Raw genomic sequence first — 20,816 nt, 5'->3', positions numbered from 1 at the left:
TTGAGAAAATCAAAGCGAAATTGTGGTAGGTGTTTTACAATTCTGTTACCTTCTGTAAGTGTTATAATTTGGAGGCGGTGGTTCCGGCTTGGAGGAGGCAATCGAAGGCTGCGGTTATCAGACGGAGGACAGCACCGGAGAATTGAATCCAGAGGCGGTGGAGAACGGTGGTTCCGTCGGCTTCAGGGAAGGTGGACATGGGTTGAAGGTAAGCCCATGCGGCCTGTTTCACAAGGTGATTCTTTATCGAGATTTCATAACCCGAATGGACGGCGGAGCATGAAGCAATAGGGGACTGGACGAAGGATGTCGGCGATGGAAGTATATCCCGGAGGGAAGTATAACAAGTGGGTTTGATCACGATCAGCTCAAAATCCACTGAAGAAGAAGAAGACGAGGAGGAGGAGGAGGTGGAGGTGGTGGCGATGGAGGAGGAGGAGGAGGAAGAAGAGTGGTAGGGTTTTGTATCGACAGTTGGTGACCCGGTGGAGTTCCGTCGTCTGAGGATGGGGATTGTTGGTGTGCTAGATTCAGCGGCGGCGGTGGCGGCGTCCATGGCAGTTGATGAATTTGTGAAATTAGAGAGAGGAGAAGGTTTTATAAGATTTGAGAAATGTTAAATGGTTTCGTAGTATGAGTAAAGCCAATAATTGGCGTATATTGTCCATGTCTTTGTATTTTCTTTCAAGATTTATTAAAAAACATAAACAATTTCCAATCAAAATTCATTATTTATAAAAGATATTAACAAAATTGACCATTATAAGTTAAGTGTTTAGTAAAAGTGATTAATTTTTTGTGTTTTGGAGATTTTTTGTTCTAAAAGGGTAATTTCATACATTTTAAAGTATTTTTTCTGATTAATAAAACTGGAGCTGACATTTGGAATTTTAGATTTTACTGATTAGAAAGATACAAAAAAAATAGAAGTTATTCTAAAATATTAAAAAGAAGTCTAAAATCCAACAAATAAATCCGAAATTTCTAATAAATGGTTCGTTTTTTACTAAAATTTATCAAAAGTTTTAGAAAAATATAGCGTATAATAAGCACATACAATACATGATGTTTTAAAGAGGTATATTGATGATATGATGTGTAATATGTAACATTGCCACCATCTTCACTAAATACATTTATCATTTGCTATATTTCTCACATTTTAATAGATTCTGATAAAGAAAACGAACATTTTATTGGAAATTCTTAAAATATTTATTAGATTTAGGACTTACTTTTGAAATTATAGAATAATCTTTAGTACATAATTTAAAATTCGGAGTTTCAGTTCGAAATGTCAATATGAAATGAAGTTTTTTATCGGAAAAAATAATTATGAAGTTAATTTGGTGTTCGGAATAAGTCATTTCCGATAAAAGAAAACTATTGATCAATTCTATTAAATATTTCATTTATATTTTTTTTGAAACAACAAAATATAAACTATTTCTAATCTATTCATAAACTACTCATTAATTCCACATACGTCCACTACAGGACTTGAACCTTGAACCTCAATACCGCTAGGCTAGAAGCCTTCTTGTAAATAGTATTTCATTTATATAAATCAATTTTGTTAATATCTCTTATGTAAAAATAAGTAATTATCTTCATTAAACTTTATATTTAATCAAAACTGTTTAAATAATATTCTATTGGAAGAATTGGGACACGTAGATAAAGATTGGATATTAAATACATATTAAGTAGTCGCATTAAATTTGTCTACTGCCTTCATATAAAAATTTATATATTTTTAAATTAATTAATAATATATTGTCAAGATCCTATTACACAAAATATTCTGATTTTGATGCTCTCTTGTAACATTTAGACATTAAAAAATGATGCTTTTTTGTGATCCAATCCAATTATCTGGTCAAACTTATAGAGAAACAAAAACTAAAAAGTCGAAGGGTCTTTTCAAATCACTCTTAAGTTAAAGAAGCTTAATGTAAAACAAAATAAAATGAACGACTTGATCACAAAGTAAATTTAAAATGAAGTCCAAAACGTGATATTGGTTTTGTTAGAACCCAAGTTACAAAACACTATAATATCTACTAATTATAGAAAATTAACTAAAATTGCAATTTTCATAAGTACATAAAACTTACTTCATATGACATATAGATACAAGAAACAGTTAAAGGCATATGGAATGCAATGTCATAAGACAGAATTTTGTTCATATTATGTGATTATATCAAATGTCTATCTCAAAGATATAACTATCTAATTCAAGTTCTATGTATACGAGAACTGGAGTTCGATAAATTACTTCATAGCTTCCATAAGAAAAACTAGGGACATGGATTAGATGGTATGTTTTGTATGAAAAAATATATATCAAAAACTTGATGTTTCATGTCTTTTTTTTTATTTTTCGGTACATTTGTTTGTGGCGGTTTACATAAATTTTGATGACAGTTAATTGGCGCCAAAATTAGCCTTATCTGAAATTACAAGAAATAAATAAACTTCTGACAAAATGACACGGTTGGTCTCTATAATTTGTCAAAATTTGGTGGTTGATGACAACTACAACACGTCTATGAGGTTGGTCCCTATGGTTTCATTTTTTGCCTGCTTGATCCTTAGCCTTTGTAAAAAGACCTTTTTACCTTTTTAATTTATTTTAAACTTATTTTTTATTTAATTTTAACATATTTAGATATTTATTTATTTTGTTCACCAACTCTCTCTCTCTCTCTCTCTCTCTCTCTCTCTCTCTCTCTCTCTCTCTTCAGATTTTTAGGTTTATTTTTCAAAACACATTCAAGAACAAACACACTCTAGATTTATGGATTTGTTCTTCAACACACATACACACACTCATGAATACACACTCAATAACACATACACATTCATGAACACTCACATACCCCGATTTGGGTATGAATCTTAAGGGTTTTTCGTTCCTGAAAACATGAAACCCTTCATTGAACGCACCCTTCGACGATTTTGTTTAAAGGGTCTAAACCGGTGGTGACAGGGAGAGAAGGAGAAAGAAATAGGAGTGAATCAGAGGTGAGAGAGAGGAGATCTTCTTTTGTTTCTGAAAATCCTCAAACCCTTCATTGATTTCGTTTCTGATTTGGTGGTTCTAGAGAGAGAAAGAAGATGTGAAGGCGGAGGTATCACCTCTCAAACAAGAATATATCTTACGGTATATACTTCACTTACTTCTTCCACTTAAGAAATTAAACATTTGCACGTTAAAGACCAAACGTGCAAATTACCCCAAGTCCCAGGGGCAACTGGTATAGTTTACTTATAAATTTTTATTGAAAATAAAATATAATCACTAATTTTAATTTCAATTCATGAGATCTAAATTAATATGTTTGTAAATATGTAGGAAGCCACTACTAGATTTGGGATCTTGTGACAACCATAAATATTATGAGAAGTTTAGAACCAACTGGAACTATTAGATTAATAAGATCAAGAGACAAGATTAATTCTAAGGAGATTAACTAACTTTCATAATTAATTGATAATTTTAAAGATTTGAGTTATGATTGAATCTCGTGAGATTCAATCTCATTCGTTGATTATTATTGATCGATGACTACAAATGGTTCTAACATCTCCATAATACTTATGAGATCGTTAGAACCATTTTAAGGATTTTACGGAGATTAATTCTAAGAAGATTAACTATCTTCCATAATCAAAGTAGTAATTTTGGGGATTTGAATCTCGTTCGTTGATTATTTTTTAGTCAATGGTTACAAATGGTTCTATCATTCACACACTACTTAGCCCCAATTAGGGCTGTAAATGAACCGAACGAACACGAACGGAACTTGTTTATGTTCGTTCGTTTAAGTTAACCGAACAAATGAACGAACACGAACAGTTAAACGAACGAGTTTTCTTGTTCATGTTCGTTCGTTTAACAAATTACATTGTTAATGTTCGTTCGTTTATGTTCGTAAACATGTTAAACTAACATAAACAAACGAACATAAACGAACAAAGATAAACAAACATATATGAACATAAATGAACATGTAATATAGTAATGTAATCAAACACAATTAAACATATATGAAGATAAAAAGAACTTATATGAACGAAAATAAGCAAACGTAAACGAACAATATAAACGAACGTTCACGAACATAATTGAACGAACGGGACCATTGTTCATGTTCGTTCGTTTAACTAAACGAACGAGAATTTGTGTTCATGTTCGTTCATTTATTAAATAAACGAACTTCCCGCCGAACGGTTCACGAACAGTTCGTTGAACGTTCAGTTCGTTTACAGCCCTAGCCCCAATCCACCCACCAATCCAGCGTCAAGCCCAAATGAGGCATTTAACCCAATTTGTTAAGTAAGAAAAGAAACCGTAAAAGGCAATGATTTTTTCCACCTATGTGATACAAGCTTCCTTCCTATCACAAGAAAACTCCAAGCGTTTATTGATACCGAAAAAATTACAATTCTAAGATTCCATTTGATGGCATATTTGTTTGTCACTAACAAAATCCATTCAACAAATTTCTTCAAAATCAATTTTGGTGGATTTCACCGTGAGTGGAAATGAACAAATGACCAGATGATTTATTGGGATTACCAAAAATGACCAAGAAGATTCCCATTTACAAATTTAACCATGTAATCCTAAATGGATCATTTTGGACCCGAGTTTGATGGAAACCCACCCATTTATTTGGTCCCTCCTATTTAACAAAAATATGAAATATGGTACCTAGACTCTCTCAAACATTTGACGTGGAGGAACCATGGATTTGGATTAAGGGAGATTGCATTATACCATACCATGGTACTTCTTTATTATTTTAATATGGGGAAATGAAACATTGGCGCAATCATGTATTTCGAATTTGTTGAATCAGTATTATAACTTATTTTCGTATTTTATAAGGAAATAAACTCTGAAGTGACCTGTGTTTTTAGTCTCTCTAACCTATATTAGCCAATTTCATATGTCATTTAAGCAATTTTCCATTTAAAAGCCAAAATCACATTTTGACTATTATTCCTTTCTCAAAATCCATTTAAAAGTCAACCCCTTTTAATATCCATGTTAGTTTTGAATTACCCGTTTTGTCGTTAAAAGTTATTAAATAACTTGTCCGAAATCATAACCTTATTCTAGAATACTAAGTTGTCTAAAATGTAGTCAAATTTGCTATCAAACATGTTTCAATATATGTTTTGTTGTAGTTAGACTATATTTATCGTAGTTATTTGCCTAATTAGGTATTACGAAGTAAAAGAACTTTGTTTGAAATGATAACCATGATTAGTTATCCGAAGAACTTGCCCGAAATGTAGTTATATTCGTTTGAAAATATGTTCTCGATATGTGTCTTGAAGTAGTTGGGTTATAAACTTTATTATCGCATAATTTTGTCTTAAACTTTTAATTAAAATCATAATTGTTAGATGAGGATTCTTTATCTTTATCCTACATATACATACCTCTATATTGGAATACAAATCTTTTGTGATTTTATTCTTTCTAAAAACATTCTACAAACTAATTATGAATGCAAATTCATTTCATTACCTTGTAAAAACCAATTGACCATAAATGATTACCAATGTCAAATAAAACACTAAATTACACGTCTACCACGTACTTCAAAGTTAAACTAGAAACATATTTTTTTGGTATAAATTAATTTAAGGTCACCCCTCAGACCTCAAGAACAAACATAATCAAGTCTTATTCCCTCCACTCCACCTCAAATGGAATTTCATTCTACTGTACAACTACAACACACCCTTCTCTCCGTATCCCATCATATAAAAACAACACTCTTGCAGTCTCGTTGACTTTTCTTGACCTTAAAAAAGTAACTCATCCAAGACTCGTATTAAACGCCACGTCAGCATGTCCATCTGGCGAAGTGCTCGCCCTTGGCGTCCCCACTTCGGTCAACCCAAATTCTTCACTAAGCAAGTCAACACCATCCCATTCAATCCCACCTACTTTAAAAAAAGTCAAAGAAATGCCAATTTTTTATATAACATTAATTCAGATTCACAAGATTCCTTTATTTTGTCTGTATTATAGATATCTGACAAATAGTCAGATATCTGACAAAATTCTTTTATTTTGTCTATATATATTTTATACAGACAAATAGTCAGATATTTGACAAATAGTCAAAACGAGAAAAAGAAAGGATACACTCGGTGTTCCAAATATCTGTAAGGGGAACTTCTCTGTCTGATAAAAGCCAGTAGTCCGCATCATTCTGCAACAAATTACCAAAATACCCTTCATTATATATATATATATATATATATATATATATATATATATATATATATATATATCCATTCACCAATAGGATTTAAATTTTAGCAAATTGCAAGAAATAGCGAATGTGTTTCTCTTTTAACCAATACAAACAATGTACTTTATTTTTTACTCATAATAGCAAAATACTTTTTTAACCAATAATAGCAATATGTAAACCCTATAATAAATGTAACTTACTATTTTAGACAATATAAACAGCATAATTTACTTTTTTACCCATAAAAGCAGCATACTTACTATCAATTAACAGAAACATAATCATAATCATAAAATAATGACTTACATCAACATCTGAAGGAAGAATTCTCATAATCCTCCCAGGAGAATCTTGAGGAATGTTATTACTATTATTATTATGATTATTATTATTATTATTATCATTGTTGATATTCATGGCATTGCCATGAACATTTTGTGGGTGTGGATCGATTGTCATTTCTGTTGTTGGATTATCATCTGATCCAGAATTTGAAGCAAGTGGGGCCCCTGCTTGTTCAATATCTTCAAATTTCTCTTCAAATTGACTGAAAAAATGGAATTTAATTAGTTTTTTAAGAGAAGAAAATTAGTGAAATGTTTATAAGAGAAAAAGGCACCTGACAAGATATACATCAATGGGGCCCATTGTGCTTCTCAGGATTATTCTGTATCTTCTTTGTGGATAATCCACAGCCTGACATATCAACAAAATTAGGTCCCAAATATTAACTAAAAAAAAAAACAGGTTTCTTGATTCCAATGGAATGAACAATTCCATTCCTTCATACTCACCTCATCAGGATCAGGAACTTCAAGAGTGGTCCCATGTGGAGCCTTAATTGCTATCAAGGTTTCATTCTATAAAATTATAAACATCAAAAGTTTAAAATCTTGAAAAAGAAATCTAATAAAAATTCACATGGAAAAACAACAAAAATAAAAAATAAAAAACTCACCTGGAAGCATGGTAGGCCTTTTATGTCATCTTCTGTCACAAAGAGCCATCTAAAACAGAAGAATAACAATAAAGATTTTAACTTTACAATATTTTATCAGCTCTATTAACATAAAAAGATGAGATAAATAAAATAAAATAAAAAATACTTTTGGTTAGTGTTATCTTCACTCAAGTTACTCATTCTTTCTTGCATTTCCCTGAAAACCCCTCAAATAAATTAGTTTCATAATAGTAACAATGGCAATTTTCATATATTAAAAAAAATTACCTAATGCTTTCATCTAATTTATGTTCTTCCATTGAAAGTTTTTGAACTTCTGCCTGCAATTAAAAAAATATGACATATTATTAAAACACTAAAATGATTAAATAAAAAATAATACTAGATCATAAATCTACCTGTAACAGAGCAACATCATCCTCTAATTCACCAGGTTTTGAAGAGTCAAGGCCTCTAAAAATATAGTCAAAAAGATTTCACATAACTTTAAAATGTAAGTAACATAAGATATGATGTTGAAACATGAAAATTAAAAAAAAATAAAAATAAAAAGTCCTTACTTCCACCGGATTCTATTTTTGAGCTTCTTTTCAATTAAACCAATTCCTTCAAGAACATTTGTTATATCATATATACGCCTCTTCTGCACCTGTTTCATGATTTCATCATAACTTCTTAAATATGTTTTATTACATTTACATAAAAACCATATACACAATATACTTATTCTTCAAAAAGATAAGAAATTCAAATACCTCCAATGTATCAGCAGCATTATTCAAATCAAGAATGCCATCTTCAGCATGCTTGATGAGGTTGATGAACTTTTTTGTCAAAAGGCCTGTAAATTTGAAAATTGAAAACTAACCCTTTAACACATGATCCCATTTTTCATATAAACAGAAACAATTTAACCAAAATTTACCAAGTGAGCTATCATATCTGCAGCTTCCAACAGGAGTAAGTGGAGCTGGTGAACCTGTGTTACACATAATTAGTTTATAATTGTTGAAAGTAATGCAATACAATTCATTAATTGCTTAGAATAGAGAATTGTATTCATATGAGACATTTTCACATGATGACTCACCGGTATTTGAAACAGGGGTTTGAGGGGCAGATTTGGTGTTCTTTGTGACCTTTGAACGACCATTAATCCTTGTGCCTTTTGCAGATACAGGAGTGTGAAGGGGACTGTTGGTTGTAGCATTGTAACTAAGATTTGCCCACTCATTAGATGGAACTCCATTGTAGTCTGTTCCAAGCTTCCGTTTCACTGGCTGAACAACAGTAAGCAAGAATAACAAAATGATAATCATATAAGCTTCAATCATGGAAGAGAAAAGGCTGGAAATGATCCATGAATCGGAAAAAATGTAATATGTATCCAAAAATGGAAGCAAATTGAAGTTATGTCGCTTCAATTGTAATCCAGATAACCATCGGAAAGGTTAACTCTTGTTTCCCAGTTGAAATGACAACCTCTAGGTTACCTTTCAGCTGAATTTGGGCATAATCTACCATGAAACTAATCTTGAAATGAAAACAATCGAACGAGAGGGAAAAATGTATGAAACCTTCTACAAAAGTTTAATTTTTTTTTTTTTTTGAGGTGGGAGTTTTTAGTTAACCCCAAAAAGAGTTTTGGAGGAAACTGAAACCCAATGCAACAATTAGAATCGTAAAATTACATAATTGCAACAAGTAAGTTTTTAGGTTACCGGAGATTTAACTATAAGGACTTCAGTTTCCTGATCGGCGGTGGTGGCGACTCTATTACCATTATTTGGGGACGAGAAACGGTGGTAGTCATCGGAAGGAATAAACGGCGGTCTAGTCGAGGAGAAAGGTAAGTGACGTCTCATTGGATGAAGGATCTGTCCTCCTCCTCCTCCACCGGCAATCGATGCTTGCGATGGTGGTTGCGCCGCCTGGCGGTTTGCAGCTCGAGCTTCAGACATGTTGTACCAAAAATATATATACCAAATTAAAAAGATTAACTTTTGCAATTGAAATAACTGAATTGAGTTTAGGGTTTAGAAGATTATAGAAGAACGAAATGAGGTTTGGGGGTTTTAGAGAGAGAAAGTGAGGGATCTGTGGAAATGGAGGGTTTGTTTTAGAGAGAGAAAGCAAGGGTTTGGAAGAGAAAGTGGGGGTTTGATTAGGGAGAGCAGAAAACGAGGGAAGGAGGGAATTTTTGGTTCGGATAGATGTGGAGGGAAGAAAAATAAAAAAGATTTAGAGGGACTACAAGTCCTTGTACTTTAAGTTTATGACTTAATAGTCCCTGTACTTTTGTTTTTAAACATAGTTTTTAGGGATGAACATGGTTTGGTTTTTTCTTGTTTGGTTTTTTCTTGATTTATTAAAGAATCAGTCAAAGCAAACTAAGATCCTCGGGTTGAAAATTGGTCAAACCAAACTATTTAGATCCAGTTGTCGGTTTGGATCAGAATTTGTTCGTATATAATGTTTGTATAACGTATTTATTAAAAATTACATGAACATAAATGATAAATGGGTTGTTGTTGATTTACTAAAAATAGGAAATATATAGAAAGAGGAAAGAAAATATAAAATATATAGAATATAAAAAATAAATACACGTCAAAATGTATAAGATTGAACTTGTTATGACTTTAACTGTTCAATGTCGCGTCGATGTTGTGTCGAAAAGTAATCAGTTAAATTAATCAACAAGTTAAAATTTGATCTCATAACACTTTTATAAATATAATGACTCGATCGGTAAGAAAATATCTAAATGACTTAAATGACATTCACGAAAAAATATATCAAAAAAGACTTATTAAACAAAACATTTAAAAGTTATATAACAACATTTTATTAATTAAAAATGAGTTTAAATGGTTTCATTGAACAAATGGATTCAAACTCATATTCACTATATTCACTTTGAAGTGAACCAGAGGTCAATCTTGTTGGTTCACTTCATGAAATGCACTTGAGATGACTCATAGATCCATTATATGGATTCACCTCACTCCATGATTTGTTTCTTTTTTGAAAGTAAATAAGATACTGGACATTGTATAGGGAGCGATCCCCCCCCCCCCCCCTCTCTTTTTCTCCATGTATTTCATGTCATGTGCATAACTATTTTTCTCATACCTTATAACCTAATATCTTTATCAGAAAGATGAACTATCACACAAGATTTGAAGCTGTATAAAATCAAACTTGAAGCAACATTTGGAAACAGTTTTCGTGAATGAGTTTATCTAAATTATGTTTTATTTATAACTGCTCGTATAGGTAAAATTTACAAAAATAAGAAACTAGAAAACAACATTTGTCAAATAAGTTAAAAACCATTCAAGATAGACTTTTTATTCATATAATCTCGTAGATTTAAAAAAATATAAAAAAAATGGAAATCTAGTTAGATATGCATCAAATGAAACCCTGTAAATCGCACGTGACCAAATGAATATTGTAGTTGGAACCTGGATGGACGTAATGCGTTCCAATTTAACAAGTACAAAAGATAGGGGTATCGATGTAAACTTACAAGAACATCAAGGGTTTCTTTTCATGTATGGACATTTTACGAGGGTACTCTCTAAAATCACTATATAGATATCTTGCCGTTAAATCGATGGTATTTTTACTTGTCATTTATTAGCTTTCTTAATAACACGATTTTGTGTAATGATTTAATATCGATGTCTAAAGTGTAATGAATATATTAAAACTTGTGTTTTCTCGTGTTAAAACTTTGTTAAAAAAATGATAACTTGGTTGATAAATATTATTTTCCAATGAAAATTATCTCTCAAATCATGTATATAATACAATTAGATTATATATCGATACAAATGGACTGAGGCCAATGGGATAAAATATAATACACATATATGAATACGTTAACATCCCCTGATAGTCGAAACTTTGATAGTTGGTGGGACATTAAACTAGATCTAAATTCATAAAATAAAAACGCTGGTAGTCTTTTTGTAAATATGTTTATCTAAATGAGATGTAGACGAAACATATAGAACACGATGTTGCACGTAGCAACTTTGTCCCATACAAAATGGATATCAATCTCGATATATTTCGTATGTTGGTGTTGAATCATATTAGCAGAGAGACGGAAAACACTTACATTGTTGCAGTAAACGACTTTGGCTTTGATGACAGAAAAGTGCAACTCGCCTAAAAAGATTTCGTAGCCAAGACGTTTCACCTACCGTGTTTTCCATTCAATGGTGCTTAACTTTTTTCACTAGATCCTGAGATGGTAGGTCGGTAGCTAGTTTGGCGTTTAGATTAACAGGATAGAAGATTTTCCCTAAAAAAAACGTAGTTGGCCGACGTAGAACGCCATGGTTTGGAGTTCGTCAATGAGCTTGGTCAAGAATATCGAGGGCGTATTTAGGCTAGATGATAAACATACTATATTGATCTTGAATAATCGATATGTTGAGGAAGAAATTTAGATCACCAAAGTTAGACATATAAAACACCTTGTTGAGAGAGGAGATGATTTGTTGGAGCAGTATGGGTGATGAGGCAGTGCACACGATATCATCTGCGTAGATTAGAAGGTATGTTGTTAATTGTTGGTCATAGTAGATAAATATAGACGAGTCGCGTCGACTATGAAAGACACCAAAAGTAATGGCAAATGCGAACTAGTGGTACCAAGGACGAGGAGCATGTTTCGGCTCATAGAAAATCATCTAAGCAGACACACATGATTGGGGTGTTGTGTGTAGCATCCATAAAAATCATGCTAAATTTAAACTTTTTAAAACATTTCAAAACCAATGATTATTACAAAACTTGTTTTCAAAATAGTTCAATGTCAGAGTTTCCCATAATCAAATCATAAATCATAAGGAGGTGCACGATCACGCCTTCGCCTTCCCGCGATCATCAGAAGTACCTGAAACAATAATCGATAGATGTAAGCTCGAAGGCTTAGTGAGTTACCCCCAAAATACCAACGTCATTGATCATAATCATAACATATAAACAAACACAGCATGCATAATGAGACATCAGTCTGACTGGATCGCCTCACAGGCCATCAGTCTATCTGGACCGCGCTCCGAGCCTTCGACACTTCTGGGTCGCCTCTCAGGGCCTCCAGCCTATCCGGACCGCTCGTCGGGCCTTCGACCTTACTATATGCCCTCTCGGGTCTGCAGTTTATCTGGTCCGCCCTGGGTATCCTGGCCTACAGCACAAAGCAGAACCTGCCTCAACCCAATCCCCCAACCCAACAAACATGTGCACATGGAAATTAGGAGGCTAGAACATTTACACGGTTTCTTGTAAATAACCATGAATAAATGTGTTCTTTACATAAAGATTATGTAATGCCCAGTGGTGTGGCATCGTTAAATTGAGAACTTGTATGTATCGCACTCGGTTTGAATACCAAACAAAAGTTTCATCGTAGTCTATTCCTAAACGTTTATTTTTACCATTTGCTACCAATCATACTTTGTAACGCATTAATGTATCGTCGGTATTTTGTTTCTTTTTAAATAAGCACATGGATATGCTGATATTAATCCTCATTGGTTGTGTAACTATATCTCAAGTGATAAGTGTCAATGGAGATTAATGCAGTGTATTCATCATGCATAATTATTGACTAGTGAGGGTCCTAAATAACATGTAAATAAGATTAGGGCAGAGAAGAGTCAACTTGAGTGAGCAGGTTTAGGCAAGTAACAAGATTTGAGATCTTATGTTTGGCGTGAGTGGTCATCGGGTAATGGGATGTAGCCGAGTATGGTCGACCAGAATATGGGCTATCAGCAGGAGACATAGTCGACATGGTCGTGGTGATGTTAAAGTGGGTTGGTGGAGCTTGTACATCCGACGGTGATGTGACATTGATGGTTGGTATTGATGGTGAGATTTTCATAAAGTGGTGATGATTAGAGATGGTTCAGTGAAGTCATATAGGAAATCATATGGCAGTGATTTGTTTAGTGTGAAGGATGTGTATGGGTAAAAGGTTATGTTGAACACAACATGGCGTATTATTATTATTCCCTTTGATGAAATGGCATAGCACTAGAATCCATGATAATTAGATGGGGTACCCCTAAAATATACACGGTTTAAAATTAAGTATGTGTAACATCCAATTCCTAGAAGTTTCTTATTTCGGGATAATGGAAAATAAATGGATCAAGTAAAGGCCTTGGACTTCAAGGGAATAGGGTTTAGACCCTAATGGACGTTGATAATAATATTTATGTGATCCAGGCCCTTGGTTTGTGTTTTTTAGTCAAAGGGTAAAATGGGAATAGTGTTGTTTCAGACTTCTTCCATGAATTAAGGACTTTAGTTCGGTATATTTTAATCCAAAAGTAATTAGATATAATTTTGGGGCTCTTCAATACCTTTTTGTTCGTATAAAGAACACTGGAAATGGAGTTGAAATGAAGAAGTTATGGTTGTTTGAAGTTAAATTGGAAATTGGGGGTTTTGTCCTACGCAGAGCGTAAATGCTGAAATATTGGAAGCGGGTTTATGTAACATCCCGATGATGAGGTATTTTTCAATTTCAACCCTATGTATGAAGAATATTGCATTTTGACCATTGGGCTTGAAATGATTGTAAGGATGGCCCATAGTGGCATTTTGGTGATTTTGGCCAAAAGGGTAGTACGTTGGGCATACGTTGTGTACGCTAAGCGTACTTGGGTGGATCCTAGTACGTCAGGCATACACCGCGTATGCAGGGCGTACGTGATAAAACCTCAAACCCTAATTTTTAGGGTTTAGTCCCTATATAAGCATCATTATCACCTCATTTCTCATTCCCTCATCAACCTCCATCTAAGCTAACGTCCCTCTAGCAAACTCTAAGTGAGAAGAGTGCATTTGAGCTCATTTGTGTGCTTTGGTGGTGTTCTTGAAGAAGAAAAAGTTAGTGCAAGGACCTTGAGGCTTGGAATATTGAATTTTATCCTCTTATGTATTGAGAGCTAGACATCTAACACGTGTTACCCAAACTTGAACACCAAATGAGATTGACTGCGATCCAAGTCTCAAGTTCAACATGATGTTCGTAACAGATGGATAACTGATACAATTACCTTATACTTCAATTGAATCTTTAATCTTTTAGGAATTGAGTGTTTATATAATCACACTAATTCATATATTATTGGGGGCAATGAAATGTTGCTAGGTGTTCACCACCATATGTATCAATCTATGATGAATCTTATGTAAGTGGAAGATTGAAAGATCTTTATGCCTAAGAGTCATTATAGAATGATATTGATAGATAATATATGATTCGAAAGGGTAACACTAACAACAACTTGATGCAAATATATTATTTATAAATATTTGATTCTTGATAAATAAATATAAATATTGTAATTAATTGGAAATTATTATTTCATGGAAAATATTAATTTTCAATGTTAAGTATCATAATATATCATATGGTATGATTTATTAAGTCATGTACATCTTTTTGGACCAGAAAGACTTTTGACTTTTAGCTAGATAGATAAGGGTTTATAAGTTATAAAAGAATGAAAGTTTTTTTTATAAAATTATTCATTCTTTTTTCTTTCAAAACCGTAAGTACATAAAGAGGAAACAAGAAAAGTGCTAGTTGATTATAATAAGATGTATGTCTTACTTTAGAGATATGAAAACTTACATGATCATAAAGCATGGGATATGGAAGCATGGGATGTCTAAAGAGGTATATGACACAATGGGTAAAGACATAAAGGAGTGTTTAAAGGATTTCTTGATCTAGTTCTTTCCTTTAGGGTAAAATTCGAATTTTCTTATCCTTTTCCCTCTTTCTCTTTAAATTTTCAAAGTGTTAAGTTTTTTTGGAAGAGTCTTGATACTTTACTTGAATACTCTTTTTTAATACAAACTAGTTTTTTTTGTCTTAAGAGCTTAAGAGGCTCTTTCATTGCAAGAAGAGGACTAGCATCCATATCAATTTGGAAAATTGTTGATGGATAACTCTAGAGAGCTTCTACTTTGGAGCTTGTTGCCATTTTCATCAACTTCCTAATTGCCAAAAGAAACCAAAGACTTCAAATGTTGTAATATTTTCCTTTTCTATGGTTGTTTAATATTTCAAAGCTTTGCAAAATGATCCTTGATGGGTAAAATGATTTTATTTTATTCAAATTTATAAAATGTTTCTATTACTAATTATGTCGAGTTTGTCACTATAAGTAGACTGTTTTTTAATAAAAACTCAACACCTTTATCTTACATTTATGCTCTTGCTGATAATTTCCACTGAGAATTGCCTATTCCAAGTTCGCCATATTGATTTGAGGTTAGGGATCGATAGTTGATGCTTGATTAAGAGGCGAGAAAGGGGGCCAATCTTTATGGCTCTTTATTTAGTTCAAGTGAATTTCTAGTCCCCAAATAAGTTGTCTGAACATTGTTGGGCTCATAGTTGATTTATTCAAAATTAAGAGTTTAATTGGAATGTGGGTTAGTTTATCAAATCCCATTAGGGCATCCTTTGAGGCAACTGGACTCTTTCCCTCGGAAGAGAACCAATATTCTTGATTCTTTGTGAGGATTTGGTTTTCATAGTTTTTTAGGAGAGTAATTACCAATCGGTGACACTTCAATTTCCTCTTTGTCGGCATCATCGGCGTGGCGGGAATTAACTGGAGAAATTTCCATGTGGGTCTTGATTTCCAATTTTATTGTACGAAGATTGTTTCATTAAAACTATTGGTTCCTTCCTCTTCAACGTAATTAGATATTCCAAATTTGTCCTACTCTTCATCATCTAACTTGTTGTTTTCATCTAACCGTTATTGTTCATCTCTCCATGGTTGTTGGAAATCCTTATCAGAAAATGTTTCAGAATCATCATTTTCTTACAACCACTGAATTAAGTTTTATGGACTCAAGTAGATATTCCATTATCGTGATAGTATAAGGGATGTTGTTTACCAAAATGCATATATATTTATTGACGAAGTCGGGATATGCAGTGATGATATCGATACGACCTAATTTCATATTGGGAGAGTCTGTGTCATATTCATCAAGAATGATACCCTTACCCTTGTGATCACTGAAAAGGCTTCCTCGTACCATGCATTTTGTGGTACACCGATGATGATGACTGAAGCAATGCTTTCTTTAAAATTATGTTGTATGGGCCAAAGAGATAATGAAGAGAACTATGGTTTCCAAAAATATGTTCCCCAACCTTTTAGGACCAATTTTTTTCCTCTTCCCATTAAAACTCCAGTAGGATCTTTAAGCATCCAAGATATTGTATCTCGATGAATGGGTATCCTTTTAACCTCTTTGAATGCCCTAACATTACAAAGACGCTGAAAGCTTTCAAATTCTCCAAACAAGCGTTTTCTTCATGTATTGTCTCGGTTCTTATGAAGATAAAAATTTGATTGCATGGTTGTTTGGTTTGGGGTCAACCCCCATTGGCATGTTTGATCTTTTTGAGAGTCTATGCAAATGTTTTGTGATTGGGGTTGTAGATGGACGGTAATAACTTCTTCTTACATGTTTCTGATTGATTGTTGGAAGTCTTCTTGGGGCGTCCTGGTTATGTGGTTGCTCGTTTTTCTTTTTATTAAATTTTTCTACATTCACACGAATCCTGCTGACACTGATGTAGATGTCATTGAATTGTATTTTGAATCTCGTCATGTGTTGAACACAAAAAATCTCACGAATCCAAGCCGCCTATTAAGTTTATCCAATTTCCTTTCTAGGTATACATTAACACCTATTTATGTACAAATTGAAAGTCCTACAAGATGCAGGTTCATCCCAGTCCATGGGGAAATCTTCAAAATAGAAAGTGGTTGTGACCCCTGATAAAATGATCTTCATTGGAGTTAAGGCCACACTGGACTTGTTCCCATCTGTCTTCATTCTCTATCTCTCTCCCATCGTTTTGAGAATTTGGAAATTAAAAAATCATTTGAAAATAAGTCATAAAAGCTCACTAAAATTTCGATTGGTCTACACATATAAATTGTGCTTGGCAAAACTAGTTGAAAGTTAGAAGCTATAACTTTTATTTTTGCAATAATGTTCGACAATAGTAGCTGTTAGATTTTAAATGTGTAAAATTACATAAAATCTAAACAATAAAAGCTCCTAAAAATTACTTGAAGTAGCTTTTAGATTAAAAACTACAAGAAGTAACTTTTGCATTTAAAAGTTTTTTGTTAATAAAAGTTAAAAGTTATAGTTTTTATTTATACAAAAAATGTTCAAACAAAAATAATTCTTAATTTTTTAATATATAAAATTAGGGATATTAAGTAAACTAACAATTATAAATGAGTATTTTTTTTTAAGGAAAATAACATTTTTTTTCAGATTTTTTGAAGAATGACCGTTTACTCCCGAATGTCTCATTCCAAATTTGATCTTCAAATTTTGGAGTTGTTTTTGTTTTTTCTTCCAAAGAAATCTTTTCTACTTTATCCGAAATATATCCATTTCAAAGTATTTAATGTCACTGTTTTTCAATCAAATGTCTTATTTCATGCCATAATATCACACACACACACACACACATATATATATATATATATATATATATATATATATATATATATATATATTGAAACATCCCAAAAATCATGACCAAAAATTTTTGTTTTAAATTATTAAATAAACCATAGATATCAAAATTATCTTATCAAAACATAAGTCATAGTATCTCAAAACATCGTATAAAAAACACATGTCAATATATTAGAGTAAAACATCCCAAACTAAACATCTTGGTGTGTGCAATGCAGCCATCCCGAGCTCTTCCCTTTGCTACCGAAAGTACCTAAAACCAAAAACTAAAACTGTAAGCACGAAGCTCAGTGAGTCTCCCCAAACTATCGCATACCATACACATAATCACATAATAACATATCATGATAGAATCCGACATCAGGCCCCACTCGGCATCGAGCAAAGCTCGGTGTACATATAAACATATCAACAGATACACATAATAATCACATAACATAAACATATAAACATTCCTCGCCCCCCCCCCCCCCCCCCGACATCGGACCGAAATCCGGAAGCATACTAACATTCCTCGGGCATTATCCGACATCGGACCGAAATCCGGAAACATACAAATACAGACACATGCGAGAATTACGAAGACATCAAGCATATAAACATTTCTCGGGCATTGCCCGACATCGGACCGGAATCCGGAAAACATATAAACATTCATCGGGCACCGCCCGGCATCGGACCGAAATCCGGAACATACTAGCATACATAAACGGGTCGACATTGATGCCTTCGACTCGTTCCTACAGAAGGAAACTCACCTCCAATGTCGAATGATAGTTGAAACGTCTCTATCCCGAAATCAGCTCCCACACACTCCCTGAACCAAAACAATCCCATATATATCATTTCATGCTGATAACCCCTTTAGGGTCAACTATGGTCAAAGTCAAACCTATATCAAAGTCAAAGTCAACGCTTCGAGTTGACCCAACTCGTCGAGTTTACCCTTCAACTCGTCGAGTTCCTCAGTCAGTTAGCCCATTCTTAACTCATTAAGCCATTGTCCTTCAGATCTGAACCCTAGACTTCAGATCTCGACTGAAAATGCCTCTAGAAGGGTAAAGTTTCCAACTTTACCCCTTGATACCTTTCTTAAAGGGAGTAAGCTCAAACCCTAACCTAAAAAGGTCAAGGTCTTAATCCAAACACCATCAAAACTAAGAGACAGACCCTGAGATCATAGATCTGGACTCTAGGGACTAAATAATCACATAAAGCCTTGAACTTTATCCTCATACATGGCCATAAAAGCTTCAAAAGACCAAAATGGTGGTCTGGAGGTTGCATGAGACTTCCATGGCCATAAAGTTGGCACCTTTATGCCATGAAAACCCCTTAATGCCCTAGATCTGAAGTGTTTTCCATTTGGGACGTTCAAATCCCAATAATCATATCATTTTGACCAAAATAAGCAAGGAACTTCAAGAATGGAGATGTAAATAACTACAAAGCAAGGTTCAAGCCTAAAATGTCATGGATGAAACAAGGGTTATGTATATATACACTCCTTATTGTGTCCTCAAGCTTCTCCTTCTTCTAATAGCTTCAAAACACACACTAAATGAAAGATCTAGTATGCCCAAGAGTCATTATAGAATGATATTGCTAATAATATATGATCATATAGGGTCACACCATATAGCAAGTTACCGTCAATTGATTATTTATTAGTATAATTTGATTATTAATAAATATATCAACACTTGTATTTAATTGGAAAATTATTATTTCATGGAAATAATATTTTACTAATTGAGAATTTATTATGGAAATAATATTTATTGGAGAAATAACAACTTATGAAATATATCATAAAGTATGATTATTTATAAGTTATATTTATATCTTAATAAACTAGTTCAATTTATATAAAAGATAGTTTTATATAAAATAAGATATTTATATATTCATATTTATATCTTAATAAGCTAGTTACAATTTATATGAAATATAGTTTTATATAAAATAAGATATTTATATATGACTAGTTTTATATATATATATATATATATATATATATATATATATGTTGGTAATTCTTTATAAAAATACTGGATTTTTATAAAGATAACATGTATGTGTATAAAAACTAGCAATGAGACAACTTTTGTCTTCTTTTGGACATGCATTTTTCGAAAATTGTAAGGAGACCAAGCATGGTCTTCTTTTGCCATGCTTGGGACAAAGTTGTCCCACTTTTACTTTACGGTCTCCCTTTGGTTTTTTGGCCTCTATATAAGGGAGGGCATTGAAGGTTAGATGGCATGCTTGAAAGCCTTCATTCTTCCTATTCTTTGGCTAGCAAAACCGAGAGCAAAAGTGCTCCCAAGAGGCTGCCAGATTTCGAAGTTAAAGCATCCTTCTTCTCCTCCATTCTCTTGCATTTGATGTTAAAAGAATGTCCCTTTTTTTGCTTCACCTTTGAACATATATTTGGTATATATTTCAAAGGCTTATGAACAACAATTTACAAGTGAATACTAGCATATTTTGATGGTTCTACTCTTGCTTGGTGGATACTTGTAAAGAACTCTTGCTTTAGAGTTTCATGCCACACTTCATCAACTTCCAACCTCCCATGAGGATCAAAGTCTTCAAAGGTTGTTATGCTTTCCCTTATATGGTTGTTTTTAGCCTTTCTAACTCTTGCAAAATGATCCTTGGTGGGTAAAATAGTTTTAGTTTTATTCAACATTTTTTAAAGTTTCTGTTGTCAATTTTACTAGTTGTGAAACCAGATTTTTGAATAAAAAAACTCAACAATTAGTATCAGAGCCAGGTTTGCAAGATTAGTTAGATTATTTGTTTAGTTGATGAAATCCTTGTTTTTGGAAAACTTGGATAGTTTTCTCTTTGCAAGAAAAATCCATACATATTTTCTTTGACAACTTTAAAATGTTTATAATTGTTATTTTTTGATCAAAAGTTTACATGCATATTTTTTGTCATAAAAGTTGTCTTAGAAAAACAAAGAGTTGTTTTATATATTTTTGAGT

The 20,816-nt window shown here is 32.9% G+C and overlaps 1 protein-coding gene across 2 annotated transcripts; it reads right to left on the bottom strand.

Annotated features, from left to right (window-relative positions):
- Nucleotides 1-5,522: 5,522 nt before the first annotated feature.
- Nucleotides 5,523-9,442, bottom strand: LOC145120703 (transcription factor E2FA-like). Of its 2 annotated transcripts, none has more exons than XM_079056505.1 (14): nt 8,970-9,442; nt 8,339-8,528; nt 8,174-8,227; nt 8,004-8,089; nt 7,809-7,897; nt 7,647-7,701; nt 7,516-7,568; nt 7,394-7,444; nt 7,246-7,294; nt 7,082-7,147; nt 6,907-6,983; nt 6,594-6,834; nt 6,176-6,242; nt 5,523-5,973 (listed from the first exon to the last, which is right to left on the bottom strand). In XM_079056505.1, exons 1-14 carry the CDS (start codon nt 9,207-9,209, stop codon nt 5,843-5,845), a joined length of 1,449 nt encoding a protein of 482 aa, XP_078912631.1. In that variant the 5' UTR covers nt 9,210-9,442; the 3' UTR covers nt 5,523-5,842. The 2 variants fall into 2 exon arrangements, with proteins under 2 accessions (XP_078912631.1, XP_078912632.1); XM_079056506.1 differs by having other exon boundaries at nt 5,523-5,970.
- Nucleotides 9,443-20,816: the final 11,374 nt, after the last annotated feature.

Source organism: Lactuca virosa, chromosome 6 (assembly GCF_052849685.1).
Source record: "Lactuca virosa cultivar CGN04683 chromosome 6, Lactuca_virosa_CGN04683_v6, whole genome shotgun sequence".
NCBI lineage: Eukaryota > Viridiplantae > Streptophyta > Magnoliopsida > Asterales > Asteraceae > Lactuca > Lactuca virosa.
The sequence above is the reverse complement of the archived record's forward strand: the minus strand, read 5'-3'. Positions and strand labels throughout refer to the sequence as shown.

What these genes read in the sequence shown, in the direction of transcription:
- LOC145120703 (XM_079056505.1), bottom strand. Translation starts at nt 9,209, where the DNA reads ATGTCTGAAGCTCGAGCTGCAAACCGCCAGGCGGCGCAACCACCATCG. An exon ending in AAGGCCTACCATGCTTCCAG is followed by an intron (nt 7,148 to 7,245) that starts GTGAGTTTTTTA and finishes ATAATTTTATAG; the next exon opens with AATGAAACCTTGATAGCAAT. An exon ending in TTCTTCCTTCAGATGTTGAT is followed by an intron (nt 6,243 to 6,593) that starts GTAAGTCATTAT and finishes AATTTGTTGCAG; the next exon opens with AATGATGCGGACTACTGGCT.